Genomic DNA, 14,705 nt, shown 5'->3' with positions numbered 1-14,705 from the left:
GTAGAATCATTTACACCTGTTTCCGCCTGGCATAGGATGCATTCCGATGCAACACGATTGTTTTCATTTCTGCAGTGTATTTTTTTATGCAATATCTGTTCTCATTTCTGCAAACCGGGCGGGTATAACGTCTATTAAAGAACAAAGAAGATTCTTTTTTACTTTGTTGATATTGACAAGTTTCCGTAGATAATAAATGTAAAGTAAGCAAAAGTCTTCAGAACTTCAGAATATAGTTTCAACAATCACTAGTATTATGTTACAGAGGTGGACGTTAGGTTTTTGACACTTCTCCATGCTGTGGTTCATTAATTTTGACAACTTTCCAGTTAGACAAGTATTATTGTCATTATTTAAACAATGAAGTGCTTTCTATGGCGATTCATGTGGGATATGAAGGTGGTGACACGGCAGAAAAAATACATAACCCGCATCAGCGGGTTATGTAAATAGCGGGTTATGTAATTTTTTTCTGCAATGATCGGTACATTGTGGAATTCACTGAATTATATTAATGTTCATTAGTACGTTAGTTAAAAGAAACAGCCAAATCGTCTCCTTTGGGAATTTGAGTCTGACATCATGGTTATTTCGTGCAGTCTGTGATTTTTCTTAGGTCGCTGTAGGTTTGACCAATCGATAAACGGGGCTTGTAGATTTCAGTCTAGCTGTTTCAATAGAGCTACGAATTAACTTTAAGTTTTTGGAAGAGATAGAGGGAACCATACTCGGTAGATGTAAATATAATTGTATGAACACATCTAGAAATTAAGCGGTTTTGATCATTGCGTTTGCTATGCCTGCAACTTTTATAGTCAAGAAAGCATCTTATTGCCTGATTAAAATTGCATGAATGTAGATCTCATATTTCCAAACATTTTTAAACAGAATGTTATGTAATAAAACAAACCAAATTGCATGCATGCGCATTGTTAAGAACTATTGAATACTCATGTGCATATCTATTGCATCTTTTATAAAGACTCATGTATCAATACAGGTATAAGCACGTAGAAGCCTTCTATATTCTAACTCACCTTGTAAAGGCACATGTCCCGTAATAAATTGCAGGAACACCCAAAACCGTGTCAAGACATCGAAATAAGATACATGTATTAAGATATTGAAATCAAAAACTTTTCTTCTTAGTCAAATCCAAATTTTATCAATATCGGACTCCAAATTACGATAGTGTCTGGGAATGAGATTTCCAAAGGTGAACTTTGGAACCCCGCGTTTACCATATGTAATATTTTTTAAAACAATAAACGCAGCACTGACGTCATAGCTGCAGAACGCGCTCTCAATTACCACCGGGTCCCCCGTGTCTCCACTTGTTGTCCTCTCTGGGTTATTAAGAGGTCCATGGTGTAATGTCTATTTTATGCGAATGGCAAAGGGTGATGTGTTGTCACTTAAATTTGTATGAAATACTACGCACTGCAAAAGCTTCATTGATTAATTAGTTGTACGCTTTATACGGAGGTTGCAGGAAAATGTCACCAAGAATTACATGTAGGGACAATTGCATGAACTCTGCCAAGTTAAATGCTAACAAATTAGCTTAAGCATATTTACATGAACAATGTATATTATTTCCTAGCAGCGTCGTCAAATGAACTATTGCACAAGCTATATGTTGAGGATCTTCATGTGATTTTAATAATAGTTGTACATTTTATTTAGATGACTTTTAAATAACGTTGGTGTAAAATTTATAATTCAAACATAAGATTTGTAGCTTAGAATCAGTTTGTGGCATATACAAAATTTTAATTTTTTAAGGTATACGTTTACTCAGAATGAAAAAAAATTCCACTGATAATAATGAAAAACCATCTATTGTGTATTAAAGACCTATCTTGGTAGTGCTATTTTTCAGTTTCAAAAAAGTAGGTCAATGACCTACTTTTTGAGATAATGGCCATTGAATATTTTTTGAAAATTTAAGAAAAGTCCCTAAAAATTTTACAGTATGATTGAAGTTTTCTTAATTGTGAAAATAATACAAATTGCTAAACTCTTTTAAAAATGAAATACAGTTTATGAATGGCAATGACACTGAACAGACACAAAGCATTAAGTTTTCATTCACAATTTTTATAAATATTCCAGTCCGAATTTCCTCTATCAATTTTCAAATTCCTACCCTTTTTTTGATTCAATTTTACAAAAAACTGAATGATGATAATACTAAAACATTTATAGCATTGAACTAGGTATATTGACCTTACTCTGCAGGCATAAAAGTTGTATGAAGTCAATGATCAAAATTTTGAGATATGGTGTCTTTTATCATTTTTAAGCATTTTTCAATATTTTTGTAGTGTGTGCCATTCGAATATCTAAACGAAAAAGTGAGATAAAACCAACAGAAAATATGCAAAATAATGTTGACTAACAGATAAAATCTTAACTTTGAATATTACAGTACTACCAAAAATATTTCAGTGAAAAAGAAAATTTGAAAATTTTTGTCCGAATTTCCTCTGTTTTGCTAAAAGTCCAACTTTGTTTGAGCCTCATTCCATAATATAGTAAAAATATCGAATGATTTGTCAATAATAATTCATTTCATGAATACTTTTAGTGTTTAGAACAAATTTTACTCATGACATTAAAACTTTATAACAATCCGAATTTGAGAACTCAAACCATGAGTAAATAACGTCCTTAAAATCTTCTTTTCAAGAACTACAATGCTACAATTCATGGGATGACTATGCAAGCATCATCAGATAGTGTAGATTCTAAAATTTTATAACGGTGACCCCCCCCCCCCCCCGGACCAATACTGGGACCCAAAAGTCGGTTCAAAGTTCACATGAAAGTAAAGAGGAAAAATGGTGTAAAATTTTCTTCTTAAGAAACACAATCCTGTGTGAAGATAGTTAGTTTAAAATAAAACAAAAAAGTTGGTAAACATTCAGCGCGCTTAGGAAAAGTTCATAATTACAGCAGTTTGCTAGAGCAAAGGTAGTATAAGTAAATTATAAAACCAGCTTTTTTATAATACGTATTTTCTCTGGACACATAGACCAATTTATTATTTCCTATATTGCCGCGGACTGTAGAACAGCGTCATCTTGGATGTTCCCGGAATACTTAGGTTTCCACATCAAAGGCGATAACAAGTATGGTGGCACAATATTGTTCAGGCACGTAGCATCGGGGGGGGGGGGGGGGGGGGGGTGGGGGGGGGGGGGCCGGGGGGGCCTGACCCCCCACCCCCACTTTTTCTCGCAGCAACTAATTTTTTTAAAATTTACATATAAAAACACTGAATTATCATGGAGTTGGCCCCCCAATTTTTAATTAAAAAATTGATAAAAAATAAGGAAATTAGGAATGAAATTGAAGTTATATAGTATGCCAGCCCAGCCCCTCCCCCCCCCCCCCCCCCCCCGGATTAGGATTTTGAAGATTTTGGAAATTCCTAATTTACTTTTTTTTTTTGCTTGTCAAGATTTTTTGGATGAACCTGGCCCCCCCACCCCCCCCCCCCCCCCCCGCTTTCTAAAACGATGCTACGTGCCTGTTGTTGGCTGCTGCATGGTGAACGCAACTGTCACTGGTCATGTTTTGGTCGATATGATTTCTCTTTTTTAAGAGAAGCTTTAAATCTATAAAAAAAAATATGAAAGGGGTTCATTTGTGTCCACTCTACACCATTTGTTGAGTAAAAGGTCGAAGTTTTCATATTGATGTTGTAGCTTTGCTTCGTTTGTAAAATTGTGTTCTCTATATATTCTAATAAGTCGGCATGGAATCTATTTGTAGAATTAGAACAAGAAAAAATCCAACCGATACGTGTACTTAAAACTCCTGTGTCTATGAGGCACGTTGACATTATATTTTCATAGGAGAAATATATGTCAATTTAAAACAATCTTTGTTGAATGTGACAGACTTTTCTATACCAGTCACAAGTTTGTTTGTTTTTATAAATCAAAGTAAATTCTTTTTTTCTATTTAGACCATCAAATTTCTTGTCTTAAATAAAAAAAATCTACATATTTTTCAATGAAAATACGGGTATAACTTCAGTGTACCTCCATAGGCACGGACAAATATATCTCCTGCTGACTGATAGTTTCTGAGGGCCATTTAAAGAACAGGGATCTCTGTTTGAGGCAAAGTTAAATGGACAATCTTCGAACTTTTTCTCAGCAAATGGTTGCAGAGGGAACACTTAAGAACTCCTTTCATATTATTTTTAAATTTTTAAATCTTCAATTTAAGTCTGCAGCTACGCAGTTTTATGCAATTAAAAAGGACATTGTTCTGTTCTTGTTTGAGTATTTTGCATACGAAACCATATAAAATCTCATATATATTGGTTTTTTATTTGCTGACTACAGTTTTGGTCAATTTTTTGGCATAAAGAAGTCAGTGCAAGAGGTGTTTACATTCCACATGTGCACGAAGTGAACGAAGAATACTGACCCGGGTTGAAAATTGACACGGAGGTCATTTTGCAACGTTGAATATTGACCCGCAGTGGGGGGGGGGGGTCATTTTTCACCGTTGAAAATTGAGACCAAGTTCGTGAAATTTATACCCAGGGTCATTTTTCAACTGCAGATTAAAATTTTTTTTTCAAAACTTTAATTGACCCCAACTTCAGAGTTTTGATTTGAACTGAAACTTTCTCTACACTGTTTAAATGTACAATCATGCACATCTTTGAAAGTTTCAGTTTTAAAATGTTCATACAGTCCGATACATATGTGGACGTGGATGATTTATTGTTGATTGATATGTCCGATTAATTATTTAATCATGAGACTGAAAATATGATATACATTTATTATTACAATACTATGTCAATAAAGCTAAAAAAAAATAACCGTTTCTTTGAAATGTAACTGGCTAGTCGGGCTATAATAGTTTTTGACATCTATACTACTATATTAAAATAATAGACTCGAATTTTTGAGCTTTAATACCGTGAAATCCGAAGACTACTGTCTTTTGTTTTATATATTTTAAACATCATTGCAGGCACGTAGCATCAGGGGGGCCGGGGGGGGGGGGCTGCCCGCCCCGCCCCGCCCCCCCCCCCCCCCACTTTTTTACGCAGCAAAGATTTTTCTTAAATTTACATGCAAATAATTGAACTAAGATGGAGTTGCCATATTTGTTTTAGCAGTTTTTAGCTCACCTGAGCCAAAGGCTCAAGTGAGCTTTTCTGATCACAATTTGTCCGTTGTCTGTCGTCGTTGTCGTTGTCGTCGGCGTCGGCGTTGTAAACTTTTCACATTTTCATCTTCTTCTCAAGAACCACTGGGCAGATTTCAACCAAATTTGGCACAAAGCACCACTAGGTGAAGGGGATTCAAGTTTGTTCAAATGAAGGGCCACGCCCTCTTAAAAGGGGAGATAATTGAGAATTTTTGAAAATTTGTTGGTATTTTTCAAAAATCTTCTTCTCAAAAACTATTCGGCCTGAAAAGCTCAAACTTGTGTGGAGGCATCCTCAGGTGGTGTAGATTCAAGTTTGTTCAAATCATGGTCCCCAGGGGTAGGGAGGGGCCACAATGGGGGGATCAAGTTTTACATAGAAATATATAGACAAATTCCTTAAAAATCTTCTTCTAAAAAACTATCAGGCCAGAAAAGCTCAAATAAAAATGGGAGCCTCCTCAGATAGTGTAGATTCAAGTTTGTTCAAATCATGGTCCCCGGGGGTACGGTGGGGCCACAATGGGGGGATCAAGTTTTACATAGGAATATATAGAGAAAATCTTTTAAAATCTTCTTCTAAAAAATTATTAGGCCAGAAAAGCTCAAATAAAAGTGGAAGCTTCCTCAGGTAGTGTAGATTCAAGTTTGTTCAAATCATGGTCTCCAGGGCTAGGGTGGGGCCACAATTAGGGGATCAAGTTTTACATAGAAATATATAGACAAAATCTTTAAAAATCTTCTTCTAAAAAACTATCAGGCCAGAAAAGCTCAAATTAAAATGGAAGCATCCTCAGGTAGTGTAGATTCAAGTTTGTTCAAATAATGGTCCCCGGGGGTAGGGTGGGGCCACAAGAGGGGGGTCATGTTTTACATAGGAATATATCGAAAAAAAATTTAAAAATCTTCTTCTCAAAAACTATAAGGTCAGAAAAGCTTCAATTTGAGTGGAAGCATCCTCAGATAGTGTAGATTCAAGTTTGTTCAAATCATGGTCCCCAGGGGTAGGATGGGGCCACAATTAGGGGATCAAGTTTTACATAGAAATATAAAGACAAAATCTTTAAAAATCTTCTTCTAAAAAACTATCAGGCCAGAAAAGCTCAAATTAAAATGGAAGAATCCTCAGGTAATGTAGATTCAAGTTTGTTCAAATTATGGTCCCCGGGGGTAGGGTGGGGCCACAAGAAGGGGGTCATGTTTTACAAAGGAATATATCGAATTTTTCTTTAAAAATCTTCTTCTCAAAAACTATAAGGCCAGAAAAGCTTAAATTTGAGTGGAAGCATCCTCAGATAGTGTAGATTCAAGTTTGTTCAAATCATGGTCCCCAGGGGTAGGGTGGGGCCACAATTAGGGGATAAATTTTTATACAGGAATATATAGAGAAAATCTTTAAAAAAATTTCTTTTCAAAACTTTATGGCCAAGAAAGCTCAAATTGTAACCATCCTCAGATAATGTAGATTCAAGTTTGTTCAAATCATGGTCCCTGGGGGTAGGGCGGGGCCACAATGGGGGATAAATTTTTATATATAGAGAAAATCTTTAAAAATCTTCTTCTCAAAACTATAAGGCCAGGAAAGCCCAAATTTAAGTGGAAGCATCCCAAGATCGTAAAGATTCAAGTTTGTTTAAATAATAGTCATGGGGTATGGTGAGGCCACAATGGGGGATGAATTTTTACATAGGAATATATAGAGAAAATCTTTAATATCTTCTTTTTAAAGACTATTTGGCCAGAAAAGCCTAAACTTGTGTAGAGGCATCCTCGGATAGTGTAAATTCAAGTTTGCAAAATCACAGTCCCTAGTGATAGGGCTGGGCCGTGATGGCGGTTTGAATTTTTACATAGGAATATATAGAGAAAAATCTTTAAAAATATTCTGGGAAAGTTTTCGGTCCAAAACTCAGTACTTAGTGTGAAAGCACAGGTTATGCAGATTTAAGTTTGATGAAACCATGATTCCCTAGAGAAAAGGGGGGCCACGAAATGGAGGGGGGGGGGGGGTAAATTGGAATAGAGAAAAATCTTCTTACAGGTACAACAACAAAAGGGGCTTGGTATTTACCTCAAAAAAGAGGTGGATAAAAATTGGCAGATTTTCTATTTTTTTTAGCAAGATCTACTGTACTTAGTTGTCAAGATATTTTGATACTGTAATGCTAATTTGATCAGAATTAAGGCAATTGTTGCTCAGGTGAGCGATGTGGCCCCTGGGCCTCTTGTTTTTATACGACTTAACAACAGTTTTTCATAAACTTGCCAGGTAAATTATTTCTTCGTGTGGATAGTCACAGTTTATTTTTTAACAATACCATTCGTCTCTATTATTTTGAGTTTTCAATTCCATTATTTACCAGTAAATTAGAAACACATAGAACTGGGGTTATATATTTTGTCATAATTAAAAACACATACCCTCTATAGTAAAAATGAGAACAAAGGAATTAAAAAAAAAAAGGAGACTTGCTACATGTACAAGTGAAGGAAAGGCATTAAAAAAGTTAAATACATTGAGATTACTCAAGTATACAATTGATAGAAAAAAACTTGATAAAGTTCGGCTTTTTTCAGACCTAGATATGAATGGGGTAATGTTATGTGGGACATCTTATCCTGGAAAACTCGGACTTGCTTAACCATCATTTTTTAATCTTATCCATTCGACCTACGATTATGTAACAGTCCTTGCATAGCATATCTAGGTCATATCTAGGTCTAAAAAAACCGAACTTCATCAAGTTTTTCTCTATCAATTGTCTACTTGAGTAATCTCAGTCTATTCAACCTTTTGAATGCCTATCCATAATATGAAATAATTTATTTAGGGATTGTTTATTGATGAGAGCTGATGTTTATACCTGAAGGAAATATGAATTTTTTTTGGATGTCCAAAATACACTCAGCAACGAGAAGCGCTTTTTAAATAACTTTAAAAATGTACCATTTCATATTAACTATTATTTGTTTACATTATGGTAGTTCTGATTTTTGATAGAAATAAAATTAAAAAATAGTTTCCCCATGTCTACAGTTAAATTTGAGCTCTCAAGCGTTTCTGATTCTTTTTAGCTACTCTGCTTAAACATATTTAAGTAGTATACATATATTTTTACTTATAACATGTGTATATAGTTCCTTTTATTTACTTTTTTTTTAAAATTTGTATCTCTGCAAGTATAAATGAAGGTGATATGTTTGTTAATGTAGGTGTGAATAAACATGTCTACCAACAATCATATAAGTAAATGTTCAGGTAATTATTTAATATCAAAGTATTCCTTGTCTTATATATACGATATCAATAATATTCTGTAAACAACTAATAATTTATACTTATGACCATATGTCATTTCATATCACCGCTTCTTGGCTTTGTATGTTTGAAAGGGTTTACATAGGCTATGTTGTTATCCAGTTTGTTTTTTAAGAAATAGAGATGAAGTTCCTTTAAAGGGGCATGGTCACGATTTTGGTCAAAATTATTTTCCCGATTTCAGTATTTACAATGCTTCAGAAAGGCATTTTTTATAGGCAACCGAAATTTGAGTCTCATTTGTTGAGATATAAGCGAGTTACAGAGCTTGAAATGCTCCGCTATGTAAACAAAGCATTTGTTTACATTTTGAACGTTGAAGTAAAAATTTCAGTTTTAAACCTAAAACGAATGTGTTAAACGTTAGGAATTGTATATCTATGCTTAAAATAAATTTTAAAAAATAGACAAATAAGCTGGAAAAAGATTTTTTACTGGTATATGGAACCTAAGTAAACAAATACAGGGCACGAGCCTTGTTTACATGACAAAGAATTGTGAGCCCTGTATCTTGCTTATAAATCTACGAATGACTCTCAAATTTAATTTGATCATTAGAAATGCATTTTTAAAGCATTGTAAATAATAAAAACATAAAAATAAAATTTGACCAAAATCGTGACCATGCCCCTTTACTTTTTATTATCAATTTACTTTAGGTAGTAGATGCTTATTTAGCCTACCTAGTACAAGCAGATATAGAAAAGAGAAACAAGATAATAATGTATCCATCCCTAACAATGACTGCAATTGAGGATGGCTCATTTACCATTAAAGGTTACAAAAAGAAGGTAAAACATGCTCATAAAGCTACTGTAAGATGTAAATCATCTTCGCTCTCTCTCTAGTCTTTGTATAAGAATGAATGTTCACGAAATATTATTAGTTTAAAAAGGGTATTCACATTTCCATTTATGGTCAAACAGTGAAGGATTTTCTTTGAACCTTCAGTTTCTGTTTTGTAACAGGAAAAGACCGGGATTGATACCCGAAACCCCTGAATCTCTAGACAGACAGGTGATCTACCAACTGAGCTATCAGGCCATCAGCAATTGAACCGGTCTGACCGTCAAAGCCTTAATTAAATGCAACATTTTTTTGGCTCACTGAGACAGTGGGGATGGGGGAGCTTTGCGAAGACCTCAGTGTGGGAATCTGAGGCTGGTTTAAAAATAATGTTTGTGGAGCAGGTGATGCCACATCTCAGTGATCTTTGTAATCTTGGTTACAAGTGTTTATTTATTCTTGGCAGCTGAAACTGTTTGAGTGTTCCACAGTGATTGGTGCAGTTGTCAGGCATGGACATTGGACATTACTTGTAAGTATTTAAATGAGCATAATGAAAAATATTTTAAAAAGTGTATAATGTATTTTGTGTGTGATGAACAAAGACACTTTATTAATTTTCAGATCGTTGAACCAGAGAGTGGAATAATTCTTTTCTACAATCCTTTGATGGAGAGAAGATCACAGATACTTGCAGTGAAAAGAAATTGGTGGTAGAGTCATGAGTGGATAATTATATTTTGATATATACTTCATGAAGTTCAAATAGTTGCTCATTTGGTTTATAGACTGACAACATATTGGTATTAACCAACAATAGATGAAATACAAAACTGATATATGAGGAAAAATAAACTTCAAGATAAATAAGAAAAAAGGGAATGCCCAATATTTATCAAATTATTTAATATTTAATTCTTTTTAAATCAATCTTACAGTTCTTATATGAGTCAAAGGATGTTGGCTTACAATGAGGTGATTCAGAAGCAGTGGCAGGTGGAAACAAAAATGCACTCTAAACAGACAGATGGTTACAACTGCGGAGTACATTGTTTGCTGGTAAAGTTCTACACCTTTATGTTTTGTATGATCAGTTTTTTAAATAATATGATCTATATTTATTTAAACATCCATCTATACTGTTTTATGTGTTTTCTTTATGCTAGCACTTATATATACCAGGTACTAGTAGTTTGCAGAACGAGATATCAGTGGACAGTCTGTTATTAACATCACAAATGCAGACCTTACAGCTATGAGACAGAAAATTGCTACGAACTTGATGATGTTTGAAAGTAATCAAACTTTCTTCATAAGTAAGCTTTGAAATTAATGTTGAATGCTTTTTTCAAATAAAACAAATAGTACAATGGAAACTTTTGTTTTGAACATTTGGTGACATGAGATTCCATATTCCATGTCAGAAATCTAATGTCGGAGTAAATCACCATAGCCTTAATACATTTGGTGACATGAGATTCCATATACTATGTCAGGAAGCACAAGTCAGTGTAGTCACCATAGCCTTAATAGAGTGACATGAGATTCCATGTACTGTGTCCGGAATAATTAAGTTCTGACATGAGATCGCTCACAGTCACATAATTTGAGGGTAATGTGATCGGTTACTAGTATTTAACTTTGTATAATATGATATGAAGTCTAAATAAAATGTGGAAACATGTAAATAAATAAATATTTTTTAGCAATAATGCGGCATTGGTATATACTAAATTTACTTGTCAACTTAGTCTTTTAATTTTTTTTTTTTTATAATTTATTTCTTTTTCAAGGAACAAACATACAGAAAAGACATTCAGTCACACACACATACACACCCACACTTATGAAAAAACACCTAAATGTATTATTTAGTGGTTACTTGCCTACATGAAAAGAAAAAGAAAAAAAAGAAAGTTTAAGTGACAAAACAGAAATAGAAAAAATAGTCATAATGAAAATAGATTAGATGCCAGCATCAAAGATACATTTCCAACTATCCCATAATTTTTCAAAATATTGTAATTTACAAGTTTGTACTGCAGCATATCTTTCAATATTGTATTTTAGTTTTAAATGACAAAGGAAACCAATTAAACATGGAATCTTATTTGACATAAGACAACAAAATATATATTGTTTCATGTAAAGAATTATAAAATTAATGACTTTGTTATGAAACGACAATGGAAGTTGGCCAAGTATAATATTAGACATATTAAATCCGACTCTTTCAGAGGTCTTTCTGTAAATGTATAAACTAAGTTCACTCCACAGGGTATGTATTTTCTCACAAGAATTAAAAACATGTATAATAGTTTCAACATTACTTTTACAGAACCCACATATGTCAGTAGTTTTGACATTAATTTTCTTAAGGTAGAAGCCAACTGGAAGAATTTTGTGTAAAATTCTAAATTGAAGCCATTGTACAGAAGAATCTTTGGTAGTATTAAAACAAATCTTAAAAATGTCACATATAGTAAGATCTTCAACATTATAGTCCGTTAGATCTGTTTTCCATTTGGTTACAGCAATTGGAACAACTACATTTTCATTCAAAACATTATAAATAATTTTTGTACACTTTTCATGGGGTATAACTGTTTGGAAATAAAATGGTATACATGGATTAGGATTTCTTTTAACAGAAGTCCTGTCAATATTAGACATTTTGAAAAACTTAAAAATTGCTGTTTTTACACTATTATATTGCATTGTACATATAACTTTGAGACTGTATTTACATTTAAATTCCTCAATATCTAAAAAATTACAATTTTCATCATAAAAATCTTGAATAACCTTTACACCGGTCTTGTACCAGGCTTTAATAAAAACATATTTATTTGCTATGTGTATATTTGAGTTATACCACACTGGAGTATTTAAAAAATTATCTTTTACCTTTGGGTGATTCTTATAGGTAGTAATAAAACATAACCATGAATTTAACACATCTTTCCAAAAAACATTGTTTACCTTGTGTAAGCATTCAATTACAAAACTATCACCAAAATCAAACAATTTCTGTAAAAAATCATTTCCATAAATGGTAAATAAAAAATCCATCCAAGGTTTGTGTGCTTTTGTAAGCCTTTTAATCCAAGAACACTTAAGAGATGTTATAAAATTGTTAATGTCAACCATTTTTAACCCTCCTGACGAATAGTCCTGAGTAATGACTGACCTCTTAACTTTATCAATCTTAGATTTCCACAAAAATTCAAAAATAGTTTTGTTAAGGTATGAAATTGTTTCTTTCTTTGGATTTGGTAGTGATATAAATAAATGATTTAGTTTTGGAATGAGCAAACTTTTAATAACAGTAATTCTACCAATGGGAGTAAGAACTCGTCGTTTCCATTGCTGGACCATAGCTATAATTTTTGGAATTAGTAAATCATAATTAATATCGACAATATTATGAAGATCTACCGAGAACTGAATTCCTAAAGCGTTAAATGTTGTTGACCCCCAATCCAATTTCCATCTTGTGTGATGATAGACCTGATCTGAAAATTTTTTTGATCCAATCCAAATAATCTTTGTCTTAGATGTATTTATTTTAAGACCAGAAAAACTAGAAAAAAAATCTATGGTTTCTAGAGCTGCAAAAAGAGATTTGGATGAACCATCAAGGGCTAGTGAAGTGTCATCTGCATATTGTGATATCTTATGTTCATTATCGTTAATAAATATACCTTTAATGTCTTTGTTTTGTTTAATCATTATTGCTAGGATTTCTGCACACATGATGAATAAATATGGAGCAACAGGGTCTCCTTGCCTACATCCCCTTTGTACAACAAACTGTTGTGATAAATGGCCGCACTGTAAAATAGCAGCATGGAAGTTTGTATTTAAAATCTTAATCCACTGAATAACATTCTCCCCGAAGCCAAAATATTTAAGGACTTGGTATATGAATGACCACGACATAGAATCAAACGCCTTTTCAAAATATATAAGTACTAAAAGACCAGGTATGTTTTTGAACTCAGTATAAGATAAAAGGTCAAATATAAATCTAGTATTCTCTCCAATGTACCTTCCCTTGATAAATCCAGACTGTGTATCAGATATTAAATAATCCAAAACTTTCCTGATTCTGAAACTAACACACCCTGAAATAATCTTATACAAAACATTCAAAAGAGTGATTGGTCGCCAGTTTTTTAAAAACTGTCTAGGTTTATCACCTTTAGGCAAGCATGAAATAATTCCAAGCCTCTGTGAGATGGGGAGTTCCTTCCTCAGAAATATACAGTTAATGGCTCGTACAACAAAATTTTTAATATCTTTCCAAAAAAATTGTCAGACAGCGGTGGCGTGCGAGTAAATCATCATTTACAGATGCAGATTTAAAACCAAAATGGCACTACATATATGCACTTAAAATCATTGTTCATATTAATATTCTTGACATTAATCTATACCTAAATATGTTTGTTCACATTTTAAAAAAGAGATGACAAAATTATTATCACTTTATTTTTCACACTCTTATTTCAATAACGTGTTAACGTGATATTAAAAAAATACTTTTGCCTCTTTACTTCGTAAAATTTAAAATAGATCTCATTTCTTACATGTTTTTTTCATTTTATCTGCCATGTGACACTAATTTACCAGCATCTATTATTTGTGAATTATTTGTTTAAAAATTCACAAGTAAATCAAAATATGTTAAAATGTTTTTATACTTAAAATGTCGATATTCCAATATACATGTATATTAACTAAAGCTATTTCTTATTATGGAGTAAATGTGTATTACAAAAAACAGAATACTGATACATGAATAAAATCATTTATGTCCCTGTATAAAATACCTGGTTAAATAGTGGTTATCGGGGAGGGGGGCTCCCCGATAACCACTTCCAAATGAATTAGTTTATTTCTAATATGCATCAGGATTCCATTAGTACCGAGTTGGTTTTTACTTTTATACAAAATTGGTGCACAAAAAGGATGACGTAATGCATGAGATTCCGTACATTGAGTCGTTGCCATTAGGACATATTGGCAAAACCATGCATCACATAACACTAATATAATAACCGATAACGATAAAATATTCCGATATACTCCCAATTACGTCGTGCGACAATCGAAAGACCTTAATATACCGGTAATAATTCTTTTTCAAGCTGATCTGTCTATTTTCTTATTCATTTTAAGCATAAATAAACAGTTCCTAACGATTAACACATTCACTGTAGGTCTAAAACGGGAATTTTTCCTTCAACATTCAAAATGTAAACAAAAGCTTTGTTTATATAGCGAAGAATTGTAAGCTCTGTAACTCGCTTTCAACTCAACAAATGACACTTTTGACAATTTTGGTTGCCTTTTAAAAATGCCTTACTGAAGCATCGTACAAATTAAAATCGGAAAAATAATTTTTGACCAA

General features: G+C 33.0%; 1 protein-coding gene across 1 annotated transcript; it reads left to right on the top strand.

Annotated features, from left to right (window-relative positions):
- The first annotated feature begins 7,769 nt into the window (after positions 1-7,769).
- Positions 7,770-10,616, top strand: LOC128192840 (uncharacterized). The gene is made up of 6 exons (XM_052865836.1): positions 7,770-7,778; positions 9,163-9,294; positions 9,756-9,821; positions 9,914-10,002; positions 10,228-10,348; positions 10,482-10,616. Exons 1-6 carry the CDS (start codon positions 7,770-7,772, stop codon positions 10,614-10,616), a joined length of 552 nt encoding a protein of 183 aa, XP_052721796.1.
- The last annotated feature ends 4,089 nt before the right edge of the window (positions 10,617-14,705 follow it).

This window comes from Crassostrea angulata, chromosome 1, assembly GCF_025612915.1.
Source record: "Crassostrea angulata isolate pt1a10 chromosome 1, ASM2561291v2, whole genome shotgun sequence".
Classification (NCBI taxonomy): domain Eukaryota; kingdom Metazoa; phylum Mollusca; class Bivalvia; order Ostreida; family Ostreidae; genus Magallana; species Magallana angulata.
Note: the sequence above shows the minus strand (reverse complement) of the source record. Positions and strands in the feature narration are given on the sequence as shown.

Bases quoted from the DNA above. Each gene is read 5' to 3' on its own strand.
- LOC128192840 (XM_052865836.1), top strand. The intron at 9,295-9,755 runs GTAAAACATGCT...TATTCTTGGCAG, and splicing joins TTAAAGGTTACAAAAAGAAG to CTGAAACTGTTTGAGTGTTC. The intron at 10,003-10,227 runs GTAGAGTCATGA...TCAATCTTACAG, and splicing joins GCAGTGAAAAGAAATTGGTG to TTCTTATATGAGTCAAAGGA.